Here is a 27,046-nt window from a genome sequence, read left to right on the forward strand (position 1 = left end):
AATTTGTCCTGTGTTTCATTCTGTTATCTTCCTGAGTCACTCCTCCTGTAGACCACACACTGGTGGGTCTTAGAGGGGCCTCCTGGCAACTGGTGGGTTCCACCAAAGGCAGGGTTGGCATGGTTCTTATATCCTCATGCCAGCCTTCATCCATAGAGTTCTCTGGGGATAGTTCAGCCTCGGGAGCTGCTTCAATGGAATACTCTGTCAAATGCAGTAAATGTAGCTTTCTACTTCTGACACCACTAATTAATCCTGGTTCCAGTATTTAAAACTTTGAAATACATGGATCTTTAAACTATATGAGAACAATGTGATAACTTGTTAGAACTATCTACTTTCAATTTAAAAATGATTTCTTAATTTTATATTATCCTTTTCATTAATACAACAGGGTTTTTAGTATTCTAATTAAAGTTACTTAATTTATTTTCTTCTCCATATTTAAACCAGTCTATAATCTATTTAAAAAATAATTAGGACTAGCTTGCTTCTTTTAAATTACCTTTTAAAACAATTGGTGCTCTTATAAATACTCATAGAAAAATGTTGCATTGACCTCTTATAGAGAATGTTATGTGCTATTACATTACAGTGGAGTTAATTTCATTACCCCTGGGGATGTTATGGTCCATAGTCTACTTTGAAAGAAAATCAGCATCCTATTATTTTAGTAGTTCTCTTATATATTTCCTAAGCCTTCTATATGTCTCTTAATATTTTGATGAGTAGATTTCTACATAGGCATGAAAATAAATGATTTTGGGAAAAAAGATAATAATCTCCAAAGCTATAAAATGTCATAGAGTTGCCTATTCCAAAATCAGATAATGCTGACAAATGTAACATAGGCAACAACATTCTTCTAACTTGTGTGAGGGGTAAAAAAAATAAGCAAACTGTGATGCTTCAATATTGTCTAATAACTTTTCTCTCAGGGTAGTTTAGCATGACCATTTCTTAAAAGCAGACAAATTTCTGAGATTCTTGTTTACTCCCTCTTAAATAGACCATGGCAGTGTAGACGTTTGTCCTCAGTGACTTAAATTTGTTACTTTCTGCAAACAGTAGTAAAATCTTTGTAGGAAAATAACTGAGAGCCTGCCAACTTTGTGTTTTCAGGATTTGCAGTGGCTTTAATTTTACTACTTGCTTTTCAAAATACACTTGTAAAGAAAGTTTAATTTGCTAGATAATGGCAAAAATGATCTTAATGTATTTTCTTTTACCTCAATGCTATTTGTCTCTGTTTCATTTCTTCTCATAGTTTTTCATTTGAATACCTCAAATCATTTCGAATATATTTTAATAAATCATATATTACTGTGTTTCTAATGTATTAGTAAAGTTTATAAATATATTAACTCAAGAATGATTCTTAGGTAGTCTATGTATTTAACACCTTCAAAATTAAAATTATTTTGCCCTTATCTAGAAAATTCATCATTGAGCAGCATTAATTTTGAAGTTGGAAACAAATGGTATTGGGGTAAAGAAAATATAAGATTTTTTGGTCAGATGTGTAACTTATTTCTCATTTGATTGTAAAATTTGTAAATATATTGACTTGAGAATGGCTTGTAGGTATTTCCTGTGGATAGCACCTTCAAAATTGATGCTGAACCATGAATAATTGCCTTGCGTGTTTGATTATCTTTAGTTAATTTTGTATCAATATTAAAGTCTTCTCTAGTTTCCTCATAAGAATTTGTGGTCTAACAGATCAAGTATCTTTTTAAAGACAAGATACTATGCTATCTACTCCATTTCCTTTATCCCCTAAGCTTAAATAGGAAAACAAAGATAAGTTTATAGTCATTCTTTTTATGCAAGTTTGAGGTATATTTTAAGGTAATATAGAACCACTTAATCTTTACTTGGATTGTAATTTTTGCCATTAAGTATCATGGGGCAATACTTACTAAGAAAGTAAGTATTTAATATATGGAATATATAGAAATATATATTCTAATTAAAAGATAAATAGTGTCTGCTACTACTCTTGGGTTTCACTAGCAAAATAAGAGACAGTAAAATATATATATTTTTCTGCTGTCCTGCATAATATTTGATATCTAACACATTAGTGTGTTGCATTGACTTGAACTGATCATTTCACTTATTTTTCAATAGGCAGGGTTTAGTTGCCTGATTAATATGATCAATGTAGTCATTAGCTGGTTTTTTTTTTTTTCAGTGGAGATTCTACATCAGTTCAAAATAAATGGAAAAAATGCCAGATCTCTTCTGTGACTTAAGTTATGCAATACTGGCTATTGTTTTGTCTGCATAAAAACTGTAAAATAAAATTTTAAAGAAAGATGGAATGAGAGCTTTGCTGTTTAAATAGCCATGTTATTTTACACCACCAAATTATTTGGAAAGTTTCTCCACCCTTGAAAAATGCATATTGGTAAATTGCATGTTGGTAAATAAGATGATACAAACATGAGCTCTAGGTACAATATATTTTAGTGAAATAAAACTCATACTAGAGGTGACTTGTGCAAAGGGCTTTATCTGTCTTATTCCTTCCTCTGTCCTCAAGTGCCTAGAACAGTGATCATATGATCAATGCTCAGTGTGTTGAATGACAAATGAATGGCCCAGTGATTGTCACGATATCTAGGGAGTCTTTACTGGTTACTTCATGAAGACAAAGGAAAAAACTCAATCTAAGGGGTGAAAACTTTGTATAGTTATAGTTACTATAAAGCCAACTTAAGCATAATTATATTTCCTCATTATAAATAACATATATGGGAGTTGTAAAATTATTTTTCAATTCCTTTCTGTTGTCTTAAAAAGAAAGGCGGTCATTTTTCCTTTGTTCCCTTTTAAGACTATATGCCTGTCTTCTAACTAGAATTTGCTAAACCTGTACCACTGCCAGATAGCTTGGGGAAATTAATTTAAAGTGTAACAACAATCTGATCATAAGGGATCATAATTTTATGTCATTTTCTCTTTCTTAAAAGTTTTAGAAATTTGAGAAATTTTCTTGAACTCTGTTCCTTATAGTAACCTGTATAGTAATAGGAAAGCTATAATGACACCCATTTTATAGATAAGGAAAGTAGAGGTTGGAGGGATGAATGAGCTATTCATAACCACAAGTTGAACTGTAAATAAAAATGGTCAAAAGCCAGGGGATGTTTATTTTTTGCCCATTACTCCTGTGAAACTGGGAAGTTCCCTAGATGTCACTCCTGGTGACTTTACAACTAGAATTTGCTTTAAGTTTTTTTAAATTGCATTTTATTTTAAACCAATTATTGATTTGTTCCTATTTTTCTTTACTATTGTAATGAATAAAGGCCCCTGAAATTTGAAAATAACATGATTATTTTTAAAATATCAGAAAAAATCAATCAACTCTTCAAACAATTTCATGTAATAAATTAAAACGCAATCTAATTTAACTTACCAACCATATTTCATTGCATTCAGAGTCTTCTGAATATTATTTTTCAATCTGTTGTTACAATTTTTATGAAACCATCAAGATTTCAACTGGGCATTAATCATCTCCAAATAGGCATATTCTCAAGAAAATTATTTTCATTAATTAATTTATTTCAGACAAATGTTATGACTTTTATTTTGGAAAATTATTCTGTTATTCTGCTCCTTACTTACATTTCAAGAACAATGTTTAGAAATTTAGTTTTAAATATCCATGTATTTAAAGACATTTAATTAAAAAAAATTTATTATACTTTTAAGTTCTGGGGTACATGTGCAGAACGTGTAGGTTTGTTACATAGGTATACATGTGCCATGGTGGTTTGCTGCACCTATCAACCCGTCATCTACATTAGGTATTTCTCCTAATGCTATCCCTCCCCTACCCCCCACCCACCAACAGGCCCCAGTGTGTGATGATCCCCTCCCTGTGTCCATGTGTTCTCATTGTTCATCTCCCTCTTATGAGTGAGAACATGTGGTGTTTGGTTTTTTTGTTCTTGTGTTAGTTTGCTGAGAATGATGATTTCCACCTTCATCCATGTCCCTGCAAAGGATGTGAACTCATCCTTTTTTAAAGACATATTTAATTTTTAACAAAATAAATTGTTTTTGTCTATTTATTTATTTATTTATTTATTTTGACAGAGTCTTGCTCTTTCTCCCAGGCTGGAGTGCAGTGGTGTGATCTCCACTCACTGCAACCTCTGCCTCTTGGGTTCAAGCAATTCTCCTGCCTCAGCCTCCCGAGTAGCTGGGAATACAGGCACGCACCACCATGCCCGGCTAATTTTTGTATTTTTTAGTAGAGATGAGGTTTCACCATGTTGGTCTGGCTGGTCTTGAACTCCTGATCTCAGGTGATTGGCCTCCCTTGGCCTCCCAAAGTGCCGGGATTACAGGCGTGAGCCACCGCACCCAACCTCGTCTATTTTCTAATAAAATTGTTTATATATCTTAAATTGTGAGCTAAGAATGTAGGCACTTTTTTCACTTGAAAAAATATTTTTAAATTCCCCCTTTTTTCTTTTCTTTCTTTCTTTCTTTCTTAGTTCCAGGGGCAGTGTTTGATTTACAACTTGCAGAGGTAGAAGCTACGCAAGTAAGAATTACTTGGAAGAAACCACGACAACCAAATGGAATTATTAACCAATACCGAGTGAAAGTGCTAGTTCCAGAGACAGGAATAATTTTGGAAAATACTTTGCTCGGAGGAAATAATGAGGTATTGCATTTTTATTTCACTTATTGGCGAGCCCTTTCTACTTGGTTCTGGCTCTGATACCTTTGAAGATTTGCTAGCACCCACATATAAAATTTGCACTTACTAGTACAAAGTAAAGTAAATTTGGGGCATGTTGATAATCTAGTTAGATCATATTTCATTTTAGGTCATATATTATCAGTTAAGTGCTATTATTCATTTTCATCGTATGAAAAATGTTAATTGTGCAATTAAACAGGACTAAAGGTATTTTCATAAGTTAATATTATTATTCTAAATTAGTTAATGAATTGTTTGGAAACTCCTGTTATGATTTAAGTACTCCTTTAAAGGCTGTGCTTGCAATTTGGAACAGTTGCCAGTGAAGGGCACAGTAATTTTAGTAGCTGTTGTTGACAAATGATTCTGTTCTCTTTGGTCTTGGGAAGCTAAATTTCTCAGAGTTGCCTCTTTTTTTTTTTTTTTTTTTAAATTACATTTAATTAAGAAATCACATTACTAAATAAAATAAATTTAAGTCATTTCCTAGATTTTAAATAAGAGGACCAGGATCTTTAGGCAATGTGTTTGCTTCTATTCACACTGGAAGTCTTATTTTTTTCCTTTTGTTTCTGTTAGGAAGTATAGGCAACACTGATTTTTCTTTTCACTGTCTTTGTTCACCTCACCTCACCAACTGTTCACCTGTGAGACCCTTTCAGCCTCCAGGCTAGTCATGTCCAGATACTGGCTGCTCCCTGGGGCACTCAAAGAATAAACATTCTTAGGACCAGTGCAGCAATCACTGGGCCTTAAAGACAAACATGATAGTTATTCAGCCCCTGGCATCTGCTGTTTTGTTTCAGAGTTGCTGCTGCTTCTACCTGTGCTGTTATTTTTCCCCACACGTGCCTTCATTCTATTTCTAGTCCCAGCCTTCCTCTATTTCTGGCACTTACCTGTACGTGACAGTTGACCTTACCATGTGCTCAATGCATTCTGGCCACCCAGGACTTACCACTCCAAGTTGCTCACCACCTTCAACCCAGAGTTAAATTTTAATCCTATGTTGATTCCTTTCCTCTGTGCAAAAGATGTTGAATTATGCTTTCTGTGATACTCTAGTTGACAACTCAGGCAAAGGGCAAAAGCTTAACCCTTTGCTCCTGCTGAGAAGGTCTTAAATTAGATACTGAGCTTTCTTAGTACTAGATGACAGGTTTCCCACTTCTGCGAATGACATCTATTGAATGGGCGGCCACACCTGTTTTTCTATTAGGCTAAGAGGTTCTAGAAAGGCTTTTTTTGTGTGTGTTTCTGTCTCTATTTGGTCTGCAATTCTCGTCTCATAGTAGAGAGCACATGAGCTTTGGAGACATACAAATTTGGATTTGAATTATGATTTTGTCTCTCACTGGGCTATATAGCAAGTGGTTAAGAGTGTAAACCAGGTTTAAACTCTAGTTCTGCCATTACTAACTGTTTAACCCCAGGAAAGTTGGCCTGAGCTCTCTGAACATCAGTTTCTTCTTCTATAAGATAGTGATTATAAGTCCCTATAACAAAGGGTTAATAATGAGGATTTAATGGGTTCATGTGTGTAAAGAGCTTAGAACTGTACCTGGCATATAGTAAGTGCTGTGCTAAATAATTGTGACCTATTGTGATCATTAATCTTGGCATAGGATCATCCACTTTAGTAGCTTCCCAATATTACTTCCCTTATCCTCTCTTAATGAAAGGAGATATTATACTTCTCTTTATTTCTCTGATTATATCTTTCTTTACTAGATCAGACTCATTTCTGATATTTCTACTTCCCCGTGTAACTGGTGTTTGGGTTTACCTTTCAGGAGATTGATGTGGGGAGACAGATATGACAGAAGCTTTAAATCGGCCGGGCGCGGTGGCTCAAGCCTGTAATCCCAGCACTTTGGGAGGCCGAGACGGGCGGATCACAAGGTCAGGAGATCGAGACCATCCTGGCTAACACAGTGAAACCCCGTCTCTACTAAAAATACAAAAACTTAGCCGGGCGAGGTGGCAGGCGCCTGTAGTCCCAGCTACTCGGGAGGCTGAGGCAGGAGAATGGCGTGAACCCGGGAGGCGGAGCTTGCAGTGAGCTGAGATCCGGCCACTGCACTCCAGCCTGGGTGACAGAGCGAGACTCCGTCTCAAAAAAAAAAAAAAACAAAAAAAAAGAAGCTTTAAATCCAAATGGCCCTGGGTTCTTGGCCTCGCTCTGCCATGTTCTACGCCTATGTCCTTGGACAAATCAACTTTTGGAGACTTGATGCCTTCATTTTTATAATAGGGCTTATATAGCCACCTTACAGGGTTGGGAGTAAATGACATAAGAAATACAACTTTTGGCTTAGTGTGTTCTTCATTTGTTATTCCTTTCTTTGACCTTGGTACCTTTCTCAGGATAAGGACTCTCTCTTCTCATTTCTATTATCTTCTGAAAAAGTAGCCTCATTCTGCAACTCAAGAACTCTTTAAATCCTTGAAGTCTTATTAGAAGTCACCAGTGACCTCCCCAGTGTCCACTACAAGGATTAAATATTTTTAACCACCCTTGTGTTCTTATCTCCTTCAAAATCCATCCCTCTGTCCCCTCACTTTTCAGCTTTTGGCACTATTTGTTCCTTAATATTTTCTGCACTTTTATATACTGTGACATTGTAATCCTTTGGCTTTGCACAATTAAAAATGAAGATAGTTCAAAAAGTTAACTCTTTTCTAACATTTTAGTAAAGATGTTCCACAGAGCTTTGGTTTCAGCCATCTCATAACATTTTCTTTTGATGACCTAACAGTTTCAATCACTGCTTCCTATTTGTCTGACTCTTATGCCTTGCTTTCTACTCTGATCCTTCTCTCTGACACTCTGGATTCCTAATTGCAGTCATTCGTGGGAAGGTTCTGCCAGGCTCATTACATCTAAATTATTTTCTCCCCATAAAATGAAACAGGAATCTTATTTGAGATAATAGGGCCTGGTTCATGATGGGAAGGAAGATGTGACATGGGAATGAGGACAGAGATATTGGGACAGAGACAGTGACCTGTGCAGGTTTCCACAGGACACCCATAAGGTCTGTCCAGGCAATTACTAGTTTCAGTGTGTCAAGAATAAGGCCTAAAGAGAGGCTGACTTGTAGCCTTGGTACCTGGGTTTAGAATTTTCTAATCCCTCTGACTGTACGTAACACAGATCTCAGACCTGAAGATCATTGTCTAAGAAACCATGGTACAGAAGACTTTGAGAGTGAGCATTTATGGCATTTATATACGTCTGATATTTGTCTTTTTGGATAATGGAACCGTTATTCTCTCTGTCATGAAGGCTTGAAACCTTGGAGTCACTTCTGACTTAGATCCTACTTAGCATTCAATAGCCACTTAATGTTAAGATCAGTTATTTCTACGTCCAGAATGTGACCTGCATATGTCTTTATTTTATTTCTGTATCTCCCACTTCAGCTCAGGATTGCATAGTCCCTCGCCTGGACTACTGTTATCTCACTATATTAGTTTTCCATTGTTCCATAACAATTTTCCACAAACTTAGCAGCTTAAAACAATTTGTACTTATAATCGCACAGTTTCTTTGGGTCAGATATCTCGGTACAGCTTAGATTGGTTCTCCTCTTAGAGTCTCATAAGGCTGCAAGTAAGAAACTAGCTGAGCTGTGTTCTCATCTGGAGGCTTGACTAGGGAAGAATCCACTTGCAGCCTTATTCAGGTTTTGGCAGATTTTATTTCCTTTTGGCTTTAGAACTAAGGGCCCTGGATTCTGCTGGCTCTTGGCTGGAGACTCCTCTTAGTGCCTTACAGTTTTTTTTTTTTTTTTTTTCCATGTGGCCTTTTTCAACATGGCCATTTACTTCATCAAGCCAGTAAGAAGGGTCTATATAATGTGATCATGGGAGAGACATGTTATGCCCTTTGCCTTGTTCTATTGGTTAGATACAAATCATAGGTCCCAACTCACTCAAGAAGAGGAGATTTTACAAAGCAGGAACAACAGGAGGTGGGTATAATGGGTGTCTACCTGAGAGGCCATGCACTACACTCCCCCAGCCTACTATTTTATATTTCAAGCACCTATTAGAATAATCCTTCTGGATTTAAGTATATTATTTACATTATGAAAGTAACCTAATAACAATTGAGAACAGATGACGAAGGTATATATGTATTTAAGTAACCTAACTCTTCACTATCATTGCAAAAACTCAATAGATTCTAAAATAAATGAGTGTTAACAGAGCAGCATATGCATATTATTGAGTATTTTAAAAGTAAACACCGTAAGAAGTGAAAACAGGAGTGGTTTAAAGTGTTGCTTCTGGGAAGTAAGAGGTAGGGTAGGTACAAACAGGGAATAGTCATTTTCATTATAAACCCTTCATCATCCTTTTTTTTTTGTAGCCATGTACATATATCATGATTATTAAACTTAAAAATATAATATAACCCTCCTATGCTAGGCATGATTTGATCTCATTACCCTTATTGAGTTTTTTATTCCAGTGACTCCCATGATCTATTTGTTTCTGAATAAATATGGATTATTTAAATAAGCTGAAATATGTATAAAATTTTACTTTTAATATTTAAACAAATATTTGAAAATTACATTAGCAAAATGAGTCTCAGGGTTTGAGATATTTTATTTCAACTTCCACACGTACATATGAATCTGATCTATAACATTCCTAATAAATGATGTGAATCCAACCTCTGCTAAAATATTTTATCAACTATTATAGGATATCTACCACTGCAAAAGTAGCTCCTATCCTATAAGCTTTGAAGTATTCTTTGTTATGGTCCCGCAAGGATCTATTTCTTAAGTAATCATGAGATTTTAGGCACTCTGTTAGACACAGAAACCCATAGATGAATGAGAAACGATGCTGTTTTTACTTTGAACTGAAATATTTGTCTTTTAATTTTCATCAGTTGGTCCTAACTCTCCTCTCTAGACCAATACAGTAGATTATAGTGGCTATGAACATGAGCTTTGGAACCAGGAAAAATGTTCCAGTCCTACCTTGGCTGTCACCAGTTTTGTGAACTTGAACAGATGACTGTAAAATGGAGATAAAAATAATCTATCTCTTTGGGGTACAATAAAGCAAGTTCAAATGAATAAAAGTGTTTAACACTCTGTAACACACAGAAGCTTAAAACGTTAGCCTTTGCAGTGACAACAATAATAAACAATGATTTAACTCTTTCTCATCGAAGATAGTGGTCAGAGTTTTCCAAAGACTTAATATCCTTAGTTTTTGTTAGTAATGGCTTCTAGGTCCCTTATATCATGGATTATATTCCTGTGCATATTTTCTAGTTTGTCAAGGATCCTCTTACTCAACTGAACACAATATTCTGTATGTAGTTTGAAGGGAGCCAAATTGAGCATAATTATTTTCTCCTTCAATGTAAATTTCTTCCTTCTTTCAAAATAGTGAAATAAAAAACGATCATTTCATTGGTAGCCTCATTCCGCTGAGACTGAAGTCTAAAAAACCCTGAAGTCATTTCCATGGACTGCTCTTTGCTTGAACTTCAGTCAGATCCCATCCAGTACTTGTTCTATTAGAAACCTGAGACATTTTTCTCCAATAGACATATTGCTGTCTAGTATTACAGACTTCTGAGATTCATATAGATGCATCTTTTCATCCAACGTATTCCTTGAGAATATCAGTTTGTCACTGGTGAACGTAAGAAGAAAGTCTTGTGCCAAATGCTTGGCTGGTTGCTAGGAATGAGGCTGAGGACAGAACCCAAAAGTAGTTTAGCAATGCCTTGAGATAAGTTTATTTTATTCAGCATTAGGAACATAAACATAGTCAAGACTTAAAGATTTGCTCACCTGAATAATGTGTTGAACAATACGGCGTCCTTTAGAAGATTTCCAAGCATACGCTGATTAAAAAATTTTCTTTTTACCACTTCTTGATAACAGCACAAATCATGTTATAGTGTACATTAACATATAGAAGCATTTCTTAAGAATAAGTCAAACATTTCATTAATTCAATTCAGCAGACCTCCAGTGACCCTAAACTGATAGATATGATTTTTTAGAAAATAAAATCACATTCACTATGATGAAGATTATTACATGTAAAATCAAGTTGGTTTATTCAGGTGGATTAGGAATTTAACTCTGAAGACTCTTAATTCTTTCACATAAATTCCAAGAATTCCTGGGCAGCATATGCAAGGCCTTTCATGTTGACAAATTGTGACATTCCCTAACTCAATGGTTCTCAACCAGGGGCAATTTTGCTCTCCAAGAGACATTTGTTAATCTTTGAAGACATGTTCATTGTCACAGCTAAGGTAGGTGGGGGCCAGGGAAGCTGCTACACATCCTACAATGTACAGCACAGCCCCGCAACAGAAAAATATCTAATTCAGAATGTCAGTAGTAGCAGTGAGTTGGGAATTTTTAGGTGTTGCAATGGACGTTTTTCCCTCCTATTTCTCTCATTTCTACTGCTGCTTCTCTCTGCCCCTTCCCACTACTCTCTTAAATCCAAATTTTTTCCTAACATTTTTGCTTTTAATATTATTACTTTTTTTATCATTAGGAAAACTTGACTAACGTCTAACCTAATGTCTTTTCTTAAGAGGTTAAGTGTGAGAAATAGTCGCAACAGGACACACTTAGTGATAACATTCTGGGTTATTACAAAGCCAATGTTCAAATCATTGCCCAAATTATGGAGGATTTTTCTAATGTCAGAATATCAGAATTTGGGAGTCATTCACATAGTCAAAAGCACTCAGGTCAACTCTCACTTTGAAATGGCAGTTTGTCAGCAGAGATGCTTAACATATGTAATTGATGGGATGCTATGCTTTATCCCTCAATAATTTGTCTGGCATGGGATAGAAAATATTGAGAGATTTAATGCAAAACCATGGTTGAGGGGGAAATTCTTTGTACTACCTCACTATAGTTCATTCTATAGTGCTTTGTATACAGTAGATTTTCAAAGGGTGACTGATTGATAGTGGAAACAGCTGTGTGGTTTGGGCATAAAGTATTGACTGCAACACCAGAGCTTCTCTGAGTTATGTGTTTGTGATTCCTGCCCTCCCTAATTTCCCCGTGGAGGCAGCGCTGAAGTGAGCTGTTGTAAGATAGAAGACCTTTACTTTGTCCTCTACAAGGACATAGGAACAAACCCATATAGAGTTCCCTATCCATAGCTCTTTATCACAACTTTTAAAAAGTAGTTTTTATGGGAAACCTGCTGCTTTTCATGACAACACTTTTCTGGGTAGAGTTGTAATGAGATTTAGACAATTACGTTTTGTAAATATTCAGAGGACTGAAAATTTTTTGACTCATTTCTCCATTCTTTTATCTTTCAGAAGAGTGAATATTTAAGTAACTTGCTTTTGTAGATAGTTAACTGAAATGCCATACAATTTCTTGCTTTACTGAACCTTTTCCTGAGCACCTACTTTCATTTTTTGGAAACTATTAAGTGTTTTGATGTTCCTAAGGCCTAGAAAACCTGTTTTTGGCTCTCTGAGTGAAGACAACTCCGACACATGTAAGATAATTAAAAGACAGATATACCAAAACTTATAAACAACTGAAACCTATATTATGAATTAATTGTTATAAACTCTGAGGGTAAAAGAGCATAGAATTGATAAGGAATAGAATATTTTTTTTAAAAAATGTGTTTTGGAGGTAAGTTTTGAAGCAGAAGTTAAAAAAATTAGCACAAGAGAGTAGATTTTTCAGCATATTCTTTTTTCAAAAGTATTTTATTTTGGAAAATTTCAAACAGGTTTAAAAGTAGAGAAAAGAGTCTAATAAGCCTCCATATACCTGCCACCTGGATTCAGTAATCATCAATAGGCTGCCATTCTTTCCTCGGGTTTTAAAATAAATTCCAGACTTAACATCATTTTGTTCCTATATATCTAAGCACGAATTTCTAAAAACCATGGACATTTTCACCCATAAAATAATGCCATGACCACAATGAACAAAATTACTAATACCATCCTGGTATTATTTAATACCTAGAACACATTCAGATTTCCTTGATTATCTTCACATCCTGTGTTGATTAGGTATGTTCTAATTAGACTCCAAAGAAAGTCCACACATTGTACTTGGTTAAGTCCCTTAAAGCAACATTTTCTTTGATTAATGTGTAGTCTTATTTCCAAAGTCAACATTCTACACAAATATCCAATATTATTTGGTCAAAACACCTTTTCCCCATTTTGTTTCAATCAATTATGCTAGTGGGGATGGAGAAATGAGAATCATCTTGTTAGCTAAATAAAAACCTCTACCGTATTCGTCCATAATCTGTTCCTGATGTTTTCACCTCAGTATTTGCCATTTTGGTGAACTTGACATGTGTGAATTACATTATAGGATCTAGGAACAATTGCAGTTACTTTAAATATTCCTTAAGTCCAGAGTCTTGACAGGTATGCCATGAATCCTGTGTGAAAACTATTAATATTACCATGCAGTTTTATTCTGGTATGTAACTTCACTCTATTATAAACTATTATCATTGATGTATATCAAGCAGGCATGTAGACCTCTCATGTATGGTATACAAATGAGGACAGGCAATTAGAGAAGCAAAACACATTCTAATACATCAGTATGCCTAGAACACTTACCATTTGGGGGTGAGCAGTTACAATATCTCAGTCATGAAACCTTTGCATGAGGACATCTTATCTTACCATAAAGAAACTAACTCAAGTCAGAACAAAATCTGCTCCTTCCCAATATACAATATACTAGGAAATACAATGGTCACAATGTGCTACAATGATGCAGAGTATTAGTAGCCGGAGAATGAAATTTTGGAATCTAAAGAAGACAGTGGTCATGGAAATGTGTTATCTTTTATAACAGCATGATTCCAAAGTGATAAGTTTTTAAAACTAATACTTGATTTAAGTCATGAAGTATAACTGTCACAGTCTTTTAAAATATCTACTTTTAATTACAGTACATAAATGACCCCATGGCTCCAGAAATTGTGAACATAGTAGAGCCAATGGTAGGATTATATGAGGGTTCAGCAGAGATGTCATCTGACCTTCACTCACTTGCTACATTTATATATAACAATCATCCAGATAATAACTTTCCTGCAAGGAATAGAGCTGAAGACCAGACTTCACCAGTTGGTAGGTAGAATTTTGATTTTCTATAAAGTGCATTTAAGCCACCGGAGCTAGCTAGCACAGAAATGAACCTTAGTGTAGAGTTCAGCCATATTATTAATGGTTGTTGGGCTGGAGTCAATTTTTTTTTTTTTTTAGCTGTCGGAAAACCTCATGCAACAAATGGAAATGCCACACAGGCAGAAGCTGGCCCCTCCTAACCCATTTGACCTTCCTCCTGGAGAAAGTAGCACCCTAGAGTCTCCGGCCAAGCTGCATAGACAATCAGTTATTACAGTTGCCAAAGCAGGTGTGATGGGAAGGGATTAACATATCTTCAAATCATTTACAGGCCTCACACTCCCTACAGCTTTTGACTAATAGGTTTTCAAATGTCACTAAAGGTAAATAGGTCAGAAAGTTACAACTCTAGTGCATGGTGTGATAAACAGGTGTAGGTGACCCCAACGATGTGGTGATGTCATTAGTGTATACACTTGCTCTTCAGTGTCAGTGGCTCTTACAGTTTCTAAACGGAGAATGTCATATATGGCAAATTAAAAATACTCACCTGACACATATTCTCTTTCTACCTTTTCTAAAATGTTAAATGAGAAGAATATTTTATTTTATTACCTTTTCTCTGATTTGGTATTTGTCCCATTCAAAATTAAAAGTGTTATTCTATTTATGGTAGAATTAGTAAAAAAAAAATCACATTACATTGAATAGATGTTTATATTTCACTTACTGATCCATCTTTCTTGTGCAAAGATGACTGGAGGGTAACACTGAAAATTAAGAGTTCTAAGATTTCTGATGCAGATGTTCCCTTAAAAACTTAAAGTTTGACCTAATTGCTACTTAAGAGTTTTAGAAGCACAAATTCTAAATAAAGCAAAAATCTAACGTTTGAAATCCTTCTGGGATATTTATTTATCAGTTATCCAAGCATGCTTGCTTTAAAGAATTATTTGGTTTACTGAATGTGTGGCTGTATGGTGAAATTTGAGTCCAAATAAAACTATTTATTTAACTCTTCTACTAAAACCAGGTATTGATTTATAATATCTCAATTATGCATTTCTTTAACTCTTCTACTAAAACCTGGTATTGATTTATAATATTTCAATTATATATTATTGCCTACTCTTTCTTTTCAGAAAACATTCCTAACCAGTCTCTTTAATAAAGTTATGTTTTCTTAAAAACACTAATGTCATGTTTCAGAGTAATGTGTAAAAACTAGCAAAATTATCAGCACAAAGTGTTTGTGGTTATTATTGGGAGGTACTCAGAAATTCATAGTAATATTCAATACAATCTCTAAAATTAATATTTTTATGTTTACTATTATTACACATCTACTTTTAATAGAGATGTGCATGGAGAGATTAAAGAATAAGGAGAAGTCAGGTTTAAGATTTTACAGTCTAAGGAAAAAATAATTTTGATTGTGAAGCCAAACATCTTTTTTTCTCTTTTTACTGAATTCAAACAGTAACTACAAGGAATCAGTATATTACTGACATTGCAGCTGAACAGCTGTCTTATGTTATCAGGAGACTTGTACCTTTCACTGAGCACATGATTAGTGTATCTGCTTTCACCATCATGGGAGAAGGACCACCAACAGTTCTCAATGTTAGGACACGTGAGCAAGGTAAGGATGTATTTCCTTTGAAACAATTACCTGCAAATATTGCTGTTGTACACTGTGATACTTTTTCTTTTCATTCATATGTTCATTCTTCTTTTTAAGTGCCAAGCTCCATTAAAGTTATAAACTATAAAAATATTAGTTCTTCATCTATTTTGTTATATTGGGATCCTCCAGAATATCCCAATGGAAAAATAACTCACTATACGATTTATGCAATGGAACTGGATACAAACAGAGCATTCCAGATAACTACTATAGATAACAGCTTTCTCATAACAGGTAGAAAACAACATTTTATTGTTGTTGCTTGTTTTACATTTCTATTCTGGTGGAAAATATGCCCATTTCCCTGTGCCTTATATACTACAGAACACATGCTATGTCAATTCATATTTTGTTGTTTTGTGTTGCCATGGATATCTTTTTAAAATACCTGCATACATAACTCGATTAAATGTGTTTTTCTTTAACTAGATTTACCCACAAAGAAGTAAAAAGCATCAGATCACAAGCCTCATAGAAATTTACTTAACTTAAGGAATACTGTATCTGGTATATCAAAATAACTCATTATTGAAGACTAAAATGTACGACTGCAAAAATCAGCTGAAGTAATTCAGCTGACATGGTATTTGTGCCAAGTCAACTATACCCCCTGCAGTGTGCCAAAAAGTTACTTTTTCAACTTTAAATTATTGCCTTAATATTTTAGGAAAGAATTTGAAATGACCAACATGGAAAGGCCTATAAGCCCACGAATTTGAGGAGACTGCAATTATTTGGAAGCTAGTCCCCCGTATAAATTATTCTTACTGGTCTTATATTAAATGACACCAATCCCAAGAATATTATTTTAAGGACATTAAACAGTTTGTCTATTGTCCTTATAGGGTTAAAGAAATACACAAAATACAAAATGAGAGTGGCAGCCTCAACCCACGTTGGAGAAAGTTCTTTGTCTGAAGAAAATGACATCTTTGTGAGAACTCCCGAAGATGGTAAGAATATCAGTTGCAGTTTTAATTTTTTTTAAAAGTGATTGTACATGCTCATTGCCTTCACTTCATGCCACCTCTAGGGTCTAAAGCAACAAGCATCAATAAAAATATAGGTACTAAAAATTTTCTTTTCTTCCCCTAGAACCGGAATCATCACCTCAAGATGTTGACGTAATTGATGTTACCGCAAATGAAATAAGGTTGAAGTGGTCACCACCTGAAAAGCCCAATGGGATCATTACTGCTTATGAAGTGCTATATAAAGATAGAGACACTTCATATATGAAGAACACATCAACAACAGACATAATATTAAGGAACTTAAGACCTTTCACCCTCTATAACATTTCTGTAAGGTCTTATACCAGATTTGGTCATGGCAATCAGATATCTTCTTTACTTTCTGTAAGGACTTCGGAGACTGGTGAGCTTTGTTTTGCTTTGTTTGTTTAATAATACATAGTGATATGGTAAGCATAGCTGATAGTTGCCATGTTGCTTACGTTTTACGTAACCTAAAATCCCTCATTAGTTTGTTTTGTATAATCCAGAAATTAATTTTCTATTTCAGGCAAAAGTGCAGGAAAAGGTTTATTGTACAAATTTTTAAAGTCTGATTTATATAAGGGAACTACTAATCAAAATCTATGAATTTTCAAATGAAAAGACCTTAAGAAGCCAAGGATTCTTTCAATGTACCTATAAATTTTAGGTTGAGGGAGGCCGAGACGGGCGGATCACGAGGTCAGGAGATCGAGACCATCCTGGCTAACCCGGTGAAACCCCGTTTCTACTAAAAAAATACAAAAAACTAGCCGGGCGAGATGGCGGGCGCCTGTAGTCCCAGCTACTCGGGAGGCTGAGGCAGGAGAATGGCGTAAACCCGGAAGGCGGAGCTTGCAGTGAGCTGAGATCCGGCCACTGCACTCCAGCCTGGGCGACAGAGTGAGACTCCGTCTCAAACAAACAAACAAAAATTTTAGGTTGAATGGCTACTTGCTTTCAAATTAGGTAAAAGCGAGACATACTCATAGGAATAGATTCTTAGATTATAATGAGGTATGTATATAGATAGTATATAGATAGATGTATATAGATGCAGTGGGAGCACAAAAATGGCATGCCTGGAGAAGACTTATGGAGGAGACAGCATTTGGCCTGGATCTTAATGAGGAGGGTGGAATGGGCAGAAAAATGTTATAGAGCAGAGGTCCCCAACCTTTTTGGCCCTGGGGACTAGTTTCATGGAAAACAATTTTTCCCTGGACTAGGGAGGGAAGTGGGGTTGGTTTCAGGATAATTCAAGAACATTACATTTATTGTGCACTTTATTTCTATTATTATTACATCATAACATATCAAGAAATAATTATACAACTCACCATAATGTAGAATCAGTGGGAGCCCTGAGCTTGTTTTCCTGCAACTAGATAGTCCTATCTGGGGGGTAATGGGAGACAGTGACAGATCATCCCGCATTAAATTCTCATAAGAAGCACACAACATAGATGCCTTGCGTGGGCAATTCACAATAGGGTTTGCATTTCTATGAAAATCTAATGTCGACACTGATCTGACAAGAGGCAGAGCTCAGGCAGTAATTCAGGCAATAGGGAGTGGCTGTAAATACAGAAGCTTTATGACGCTCACCTGCTATGTGGCCCAGTTCCTAACAAGTCACCGGCTGGTACTAGTCCGTGGCCCTGGGACTGGGGATCCCTGTTATAGAGGTTGCTGGATAGGTTGGGAGAAGATATCCCATCTAAAGGAAGTAATGCAAGCAAGGAATTACTTGTGTTTTAGTTTCGGTAAAACTAGAGGAAGACAGTTGGTCTGATAATCTTATTTTATTGTTTGTATTGTGTTACAATTATGTATTGGTGGCATAACTATTAGGCCAATTCTGCAGTGTATTCTGAGAATTAATAACTAAATGTAAAGTTACTATTTTATTTGTACATTTAAAACAATAAATATTTACTGACTAGCTACTGGTGGGACCACATTAAATTACCATTTTTATAGGTCACAAATGGCCAAATATCAGCAATTTCATATAGTTCAGCCAGATACTATATATGAATTTCTGTCTTGACCTTGAGGATCTAGAAATCTAGTAAAGTAGCTTACTTTTATAGAAAAGTATCCTGTTGAGACTCTTCACAGAAATGAACACAATGAGATGATACAAAAGAGCCCATAGATAATGGCAGTAGTTGAAATTGCAGGAATAAGAAGGTAATGAAAGGAGCATTTTACATTATCAAGAGCTTTGAAGTGACAATTGATATTAATCCATATATTGGCATGTTTCACTGCTTTTATAGGTATTGTACCTAAAATAAGTATTTTTGAGAAAAATGTCTGATCTTTAATGACTCAGTTTTATTTTGCAGTGGGTCAAGGAAATGAAACAAGCATATTTTTAGCACCTATTAAGTGTCACGGGCCTGCTAATGGGTTTCACAGAAATTGTCTTGAAAAAATTCTAAACTAAAGCAGTACATTACTGTTATCTTCACGGAAAACTGAATCTAATGAAAAATGGAGGGTTTGAGAGGTTCATTCATTCAAAAAATATTTATAATATACCAGGCCCTCCTGGGGATAAAGCAGTGTAGAAGAAAAGGATTTCCTTCCCTCCTTAAGTTTTATTAGTTGGTGGGTGTTTAATTGCCTAATGGCACCAGCTGGAAAGTGATGAGCTGGAATTAGAGTCCAAAGCTATCTGATGTAAAACCCATTTCCCTTTCACAGCACATGCTGTTTTGGAAGTAATCAACAAAGCTGGTAAATTATAAACTATATCTAAGATCTCTCTGTGCATTGTTACGCTGATATTTTGTTGTTAGGCTTCTGCCCAGCATGGGGAAGAAAGTAATAACTTTGAAAGATTCTATTGTGATATGAAAGAATAACCATTTTTATGAATGCTTATCAAGTATTTCGTTTAAGTGGCCACAGCATCAGGAACACCTTATTTTAATGATAAATTATAAAGCAATTTTTTTTTGTTTTCTGATTATTACATGCACATAATCTTTTAGTATTGAAAATGTAACTTTATTTTCTGTTTTCTTTCTGTTTGTATGAGTTTAATTGGAAGAAAGGGACAATAAACTTTAAGTGAATACAAATTTTGAGATTTAGTTTAAAATGAGAATTTTCATTTTGGAAAGTATCTTAGAAAACATGCAGAACCCTTTAATTTTTAGGTAAGGAGACCTAGGACAATTTGAGTAAAAGGACTCATAAGTTATAGTACTTGGGGCTTGACTATAGGCCTCCTGACCCCCATTACAGGCCTCACTTAATAGAATCCAGAGATGGCTAAAAAAATAAAGAGATGGGGAAACCAATATATCCCATGGCTCCCTAGCCAAGTCTAACAGTAAGAGTACAGGGTTTAATGCCCATCTTCCTGATATCTGGTTCTCTGTCCTAAGTTAGGGTAGTCTCAAGGTCTGTGCATTTTCCACCTGGATGAAAATGGAAGACAATGGAATCTACATTAGTGACTTTTCCTAGATTATGTTTGTTGCTATTAAACCACCCACTTTAGCTCCTTTGGCAAAAGAGGAAGCTAGAATGCTAAGTAGGGTCTCAAATGTCATTTGAAGCAAGATGAGCTCAAGAGCAACTATTTTTCTGTGTTTAGGCTCAAAATAATCTTATTAAATACAGTAATTATACCTTCTATTCATGTAAAAAATATGGGCCCACTCTTCAATATTGTTTCATGAGAAATTGAGTGATGTGTTAACTCAGTGATGTGTTAATATTACTAATTAAAAATGGGAATAAATTATTTGGTTAAATGTCTTATCTTTTTAAGAGAAATAGAGTTTACTAATGCTTGGAAGTAAAACACCAGGAAAAATCAATACAAGATTGATTCTGTGTGTGTGTGTGTGTGTGTGTGTGTGTGTGTTTTAATCATAGACTGTGCAGTTTTCCAACAAGCTTAAGATTTGCTTTTATTTTCTCATAGGGTGTAATAATCATAAATACAACTGTGAGAAGTTCCCATACAAATTACTCTTTTGATGATCTATACATATTCCCTTTCCTTTTTAAGACATAACCGTCTTTACAGTAAGCCTTTAACAAAACACCTTGTCTGATTCGCTGCAACAACCATGAGTGGATAATAACTTAGATGTTGACCAAAATTTTGTGTAGAACCCCATAAATTTATTTGTATTAATTAATTACATTTTAAAATTTGTCTGCATACATTAAAGCTATCTATGCCAAACAATAGTCTTTTGGCAGATTCAAGATAACTTCCCTTTTTTTTACTATCATCATGGACTATGTATTTTTTTTGTTTTGGAATTTTAATAGGTTCAGCTTATTCCAATTGATTATAATCATTCCTTTGTATTCATCAGTTATCTACTTTATAAAATATTTCTACAACTGGGGGACACTCTGTGCTATTTCAGAAAATTCTAAGTGTGTCAATCACTCTTCAAAATCAGTAAGTCATTGAGTCTGTCTTGCTTTATCTACCTGACTATCCAGCACTAGTTATTCCCTAAGGGTAAATGAATAAAAATACAAAAGAGATCAGCCTTGGGTCAGGAATTCATATTTGCACACTGACTACTGGTGGTAGGCAGACAACTGTGGAGGGAAAACTTAAATCTAATGCGAAATTTTCAAAATCGGAAGTTACACTGAGCTATAAAATTCAAGCATAGCATCACAAATTCCCTTTTTGTAATTAAAGAGTTTTTCAACCCAATCTTGTATCTATTCCTTACCTGTGAGTTTCTCTCTTATTTTTAATATATTCTGTATTGTATTAAATATATTTATTCATTCACTGAACAGCTTTTATGGATTCCATATTATGTTCTACCACTGTACTAGATAGTGTAGCTGTAGCAGTAAACAAGACACAATCTGTCTCTACCTTTCTGAAACTTGACACTAGACAATTAGAAAATTAGAAATTAGAAAACAAATCAGTAAACAAATTTGTGATTTTTAGTAGTTGTAAGTTTTGCTAAGTGAAAAATATCAAGGATAGAAGAGAGAAAGAGTGGTGAGTGGGCTATTTGAGATGGAGCACTGAGGAAAGGCCACACTGAGAGATTAATTTGCCCAGTGATATTAATGAGATGCAGGATTAAATGAGACAACGATAAGGATGAAAAGTGTTCCAGAGGAAGAATAGCAATTGCCAGCTTCTTGTAGAGGAAAAAAACTGTGGAGCTGGGGCAGAGCAGGGCATTTCTGTCACTTGAACAGTGTGAGTTGGGGTAGAGAATTCACAGATGAGGTGAGAGGCAGAGGTGGATCATGAGATTCTTGGGTGCCATTGTAGGAACTTTGCAGTTTAATTTTAATGAGGAGATTTTGAATAATTATGAAATAGGAACATTATATGGGTTACAGTTTTTGCAGATTGCTGCTGAATATGCTGGATGTTGAAGTAAAGAGAAAAATCAAGATGAACTAGTAGATTGTTGGTCTGAGTATCTGGGTGAGTGGTAGTGCCATTTACTTAGACGGGGAAATCCAGGGAAGAGGTCAATACGGAGAACATCCAGGAGTTCTGTTTGGAACATGTTTCAAATATCCAAGTGCCATTATGAAGGCAGTTAGATAAATAAGTTTAAAGCTCAGGGAAAAGATCCAGAGCTGCATATACAATTTGGAGCTTCACCGTATCTTTGATATTCAATCAAGGGATGAGGATAAAGTCACATCACTGGACAATCGGGGGAGATGTTAAGAAGCTTACAGCTATGTTGTGGATAATACGACACATAGACTTTGACAAGAAGAAGAGCTAATCAAGGACAAAGCAGAAGTCACTGGATATAGAAGGAAAACCAGAAGAAGATAGTGTCTTCAAAGCCAAGTGAATAAAGATTTTCAAGTAGAAGGAGTTTATTCCCTATGTCAAATCCTGCTGACAAGTAAAGTAAGATGGGGCATACAATTGATTAGTGCTTTGGCAAGAATGGAGGTCATTGGTGACTTCACAGGAGTAGGTTTTACAGAAAAAAAATGGAGAAAAACAAAGATTAACAGAGTATGACAGGCAAAAAAAAAATGTAGAAAATGAGGAATGGCAAATTTTGAGGAATTTTGATATGAAGTGGAGAGTAGACTTGAGTAATAGCTGAAGGAGCAAGTGCAATCAAAAGAAGACTTTTTAAACACCAGAATATATATTACAGTGTATGTGTGTTCACATGTGTATCTGACTAACTTCAAGTGTAAAGTCTCTGAATAGGCAGAAGGAATGAAATCCAGTGCAGACGTGGAGGGATGGAGCTTGGAAAGGAGGAAAGAGGGAAGGCAGTTAAGGGAAAATTTGAAGTCGGATGATAATGTAGCTCTCTTCTCAGTGTTTTTATTTTTGCAATGGAATGAGAAGCAAGTTTATTAGCTTCAAATAAAGAGAGGGAGGGCTTATCAGAGGTTTGTGAAGAGAGAATATGGTGAAAACATACTTTAAAGAGTGGGAGACTGAATTAACTAAAAAACATTAGCTATCAGGAAATGAAAAGGATCCATTTGAGATTTGAGGTTATAAATTTAAGTGGAACTAGTCAGCATAGAATGGTGTTTTACTCTGTAAGACACTATTTAATAGCTGAAAAAAATACAATTTTCAGTTATTACATTGCGCATGTGAAGCTAGCAGAGTTTTGTTTAATTCCAATTATAATTTGCCAGGAAAGTAAAATAAAAACAGAAGGAAGTGATGGATATAGCTAGGAAGTGATCACAGTGACTATGGACTCTAGCCTGAGCATGTAGGGAAATGAAGGCATAACAGAGGTAATGCACAGTAAAGATTTGATGAGGGTCAGAGAATTGTTGGATTCAAAGTATAAGAGTCAGTAAGCTGGAAAGATAGGAGTCAGTTGTCAAAGAGAGGAATATTGGTAGTTATTGTTAATGACAAAGTCTTAGGTGTTTCCATGAAAGCCAGTGAAGTGTGGTGGGGGGAAATATTACTGGAATTATAGAGATAAAGAAATACACAGTCCAGGGAACTGGATAGATCATTTGCATGGATATTGACCTCTCTGAGTCATAGGGAAGAAGTCAGTCATCAAAGTGATAGCATCTTTGAGATGTTCAGAGAAGTGACAGAGGTATTACCAGTTGTCTGTCTTAAAGAGGGGTAGCATGTGATGGTATCTAACAGAATGGGGCTTCAATGGATCTGTGGTTCTTCAGGAAGAAAAAGGGAGCAATAAATGCAACTACCCAACTCCTACGCCCTATGGTTAGTGGGACTATGGGAGAAAAACAAACATGATACCCAAGAGGGCTAAATTGTAGTGGCATTTCTCAGCAGGTCCAAGATTTCACTTAGAGCCAAAAGTTAAGAAGGCATTCAGGGTAGATGTTGAGGATTTTTCTCCATGCAATGTGTTGGCCTGGGAAAACACTAGAGAACATTTAGCGTGTTTAGGATAGAAAGGATAGTGGAATTATATTGCTACGTCAAACTATGCATTGAATTGCAATCCCCTCCAAGTTTTAAAAATATCAATATTTTAAAATTACTTTTTCCTATTAAGTGTGCCTTGACACCATAACCCAATAACTGGTAACAATCGAGGGGAGGGACACTGTATCTACACTTTTAAGGCTTCTGAATTTTATTTATCTACTAAATTTACTATTAGTAATTTTTATATACATTCAATTTAGAATACTAATAAAAAAGTTCAGTTTCTTTCATTTGAAAGAAAAGAGTCTTATAACAGGACTCTTGAATGGCAATAATATTTACCTATTTAGTTTATATTGTTTAACCCTCCAAGTTAATTATTTATGTTATTGTTCTATGTACTCAATTTTTAAACCATTATCTTGGCCACTCTGATCTTTCATCTGTGGTAAATAGTTTTCTACCTAAAGTGCATTGTCTACAATTTCATTTACTGAGGATGTGTTGATGGCATTATCCCTCAGGTTTTTTTTTTTTTTATTGTCTGAATATGTTTTTAGTTTGCTACTGTTTATTTTTCTGGGTATAGAATTCCACTTGTATTTCAGCTGATGTTGATTGTTGGTCTAATTGTCATTACTATGTAGATGATTTGTTTTCTTTCTGGTACTGTTAAGATGTTTTCTTCTTTGGTATTCTGTATTTTCACAATGATATGTCTAAATATGGTTTTAAAAAATTCTGCTTGGGATTTACTGAAATTATTTGATCTGATGTTTGATATCTTTGAATAATTTTGATGAGCCCCAGCCATTATCCCTTTAAATATTTCTTCTTTATTTTCTCTATTATCTTAAACCCCCTGCAGATATCATCTGTCTCAACTGCCATTTTGTATTTTCCATAACTGTTTTCTTTGATCTACATTCTTGATAATTTCTTCAATACTATCATCCTTTTCACTAAAGTTCTCTTCTTCTTTATCTAATCTGCTCTTTAATACCTCAAGGGAATTTTAATTTTAGTTATTTTGTTCTGTTCTAGAAGATCTATCTTGTTCTCCTTCAAACTTGCTTGGTTATTTAATATTATTTACCATTATTTAAATAATTCTTTGCTCATATTTTAAAATGTTTGATTTCTTGAAACATATTAAACATTTCTATTTTATTTCAATATCTGGAATCTCAAAATCTGACTACTGTGTATGTGTATGTGTTTTTTCTTTTCTTTGCTGACTTTCACTATTGATATCTGATTTGCTTGTGTGTTTAGTGATTTTATCCGTGAGCTCATACTCTTTGAAACTTTAGCTGTGAGAAATTTATGTGGGTTGTGTTGAAGTTGAGTTCCTCCAGCAAGTATTTTTATTTACTTCTAGTTGTTTAGGAGTAATAGCAGCTCAGGACTACAGTTTTATTTTAATTTAAATTCTGAAGTAGCGGTTTCTTCAGGGTACATATAGGTATCATGGATTTAGTCAACATATGATCATGGGGATAGGCTTATAAATCCAAAACAGCATAATTTTTATTTCTTTTCTATCTCTCCACCCAGTGGAGTGGCAAGAGAGAAAAAAGGTTTCCTTTCTGTCCTCTCTGCATGGCAGGTTTATTTCTCACTTCCTATTCCTTGAGAATGAATGCATCACATTGCACAAGACCAGGAGTTACCATTCACATAGACTTCTATGGCACATGCAGAAGACTCTAAAGTATCCCCTAGAATTGTTCAATATAATAACACTGGTTACAGTTGCATTCTTTTGGGATTTCAGGGCTTTCTGTAGAGATACGGCTCATCCTTCAGCTGGCCCCAGGACTTTATAGTCTTTCTCTGACACACTACACAGATGTTACTATACAAATGCAAAAGCACTAGAATTAACCAATCTACTGCAAGGCAAAACTGGCTTTAGTACCAGCTTCCTTCTCAGGATTTCTGTCTTTGCATTTTGTTTGCTTGTTTGTTTTTCTGTGACTTCTTTTGGCCAGTCACCACTGGATTCTAACTTTCTTTTCAGCACCAGAATTTCTTAAAGAAAATTTATCTTAATGTTATGCAGAGTTTTAGTTATTTTAAGTAAGATATTCACTCAATTTAGGGTATCTGTTCCAATATTTTATCGGAATTGGAATCTTGTATATAGTTTTGGGCTCAAATTTACATGGAAAACCATTTTATGTATAATGTATTCCATATAAAAATGTTAGATACAGAAAACCAGTGTTTTACTTAATGATATCCCATATTCTTGGGAGGTGGTTTTGCTGCCAGGTCATAATATGCAGTCTCACATCTAGGAAGGACTCCTTGCCTTGTCATAGACCCTGTTGTCGACCAAAACTAACCTACTGATCTTTTTTTATATTATCATTAATGAGGAGTAGAATCAAGTTTTAAGTGTTTTAAAATTCTCTTTCTTGTATCTGTGTGTTCTTCAGTACAAGACAGGTTCCTATAGTTCCAAGTATTTTAGTAAACGTATCATCTTATAACTGTTATTCTGTGGAATCATAGTAGTATTTTCTTTTGAATGAAAATTTTTCTTATACAGTTGTAAGTCCTATAATTTATTTATACCTTACTTCATTCAGGATGTTTATTACCATTGCACTCTAGTGAATATTCACATGTAAATAACCTAGTGCGCTTCAGTGACAATTTCAGCAGAATAGATTTTTCGAATGGAATTGTTTTATGTATCTATATATTTTTGTTTCTTTCAGTGCCTGATAGTGCACCAGAAAATATCACTTACAAAAATATTTCTTCTGGAGAGATTGAGCTATCATTCCTGCCCCCAAGTAGTCCCAATGGAATCATACAAAAATATACAATTTATCTCAAGAGAAGTAATGGAAATGAGGAAAGAACTATAAATACAACCTCTTTAACCCAAAACATTAAAGGTAAAAGAACAAATCTAATATTGGATATTTGCATTTATAACAACAGAGTAACCACAAATATTAGCTTAATGTTAATAGTTTGAGATTATTTTCATGCAGGGTATTACAATTTTGTCTTTTTGGTTAAATAAGCTAGGAGTTTATTGCAAGTCACATGAAAGAATACTGTAGATCCGTCCTTTTCCACT

At 34.9% G+C, this 27,046-nt stretch overlaps 1 protein-coding gene across 2 annotated transcripts in view; it reads left to right on the plus strand.

Moving 5' to 3' along the window:
- Positions 1–27,046, plus strand: part of PTPRQ (protein tyrosine phosphatase receptor type Q) — a 219,140-nt gene that overhangs the window by 17,813 nt on the left and 174,281 nt on the right. For both annotated transcript variants that reach the window (XM_031650636.1, XM_031650637.1), the window contains exons 9-15: positions 4,518–4,690; positions 13,700–13,880; positions 15,358–15,519; positions 15,619–15,798; positions 16,410–16,517; positions 16,660–16,941; positions 26,676–26,858. In XM_031650636.1, coding sequence (XP_031506496.1) covers positions 4,518–4,690; positions 13,700–13,880; positions 15,358–15,519; positions 15,619–15,798; positions 16,410–16,517; positions 16,660–16,941; positions 26,676–26,858 — 1,269 coding nt within the window. The remainder of the gene's footprint in view (positions 1–4,517; positions 4,691–13,699; positions 13,881–15,357; positions 15,520–15,618; positions 15,799–16,409; positions 16,518–16,659; positions 16,942–26,675; positions 26,859–27,046) is intronic.

Source organism: Papio anubis, chromosome 9 (assembly GCF_008728515.1).
Source record: "Papio anubis isolate 15944 chromosome 9, Panubis1.0, whole genome shotgun sequence".
NCBI classification, from domain to species: domain Eukaryota; kingdom Metazoa; phylum Chordata; class Mammalia; order Primates; family Cercopithecidae; genus Papio; species Papio anubis.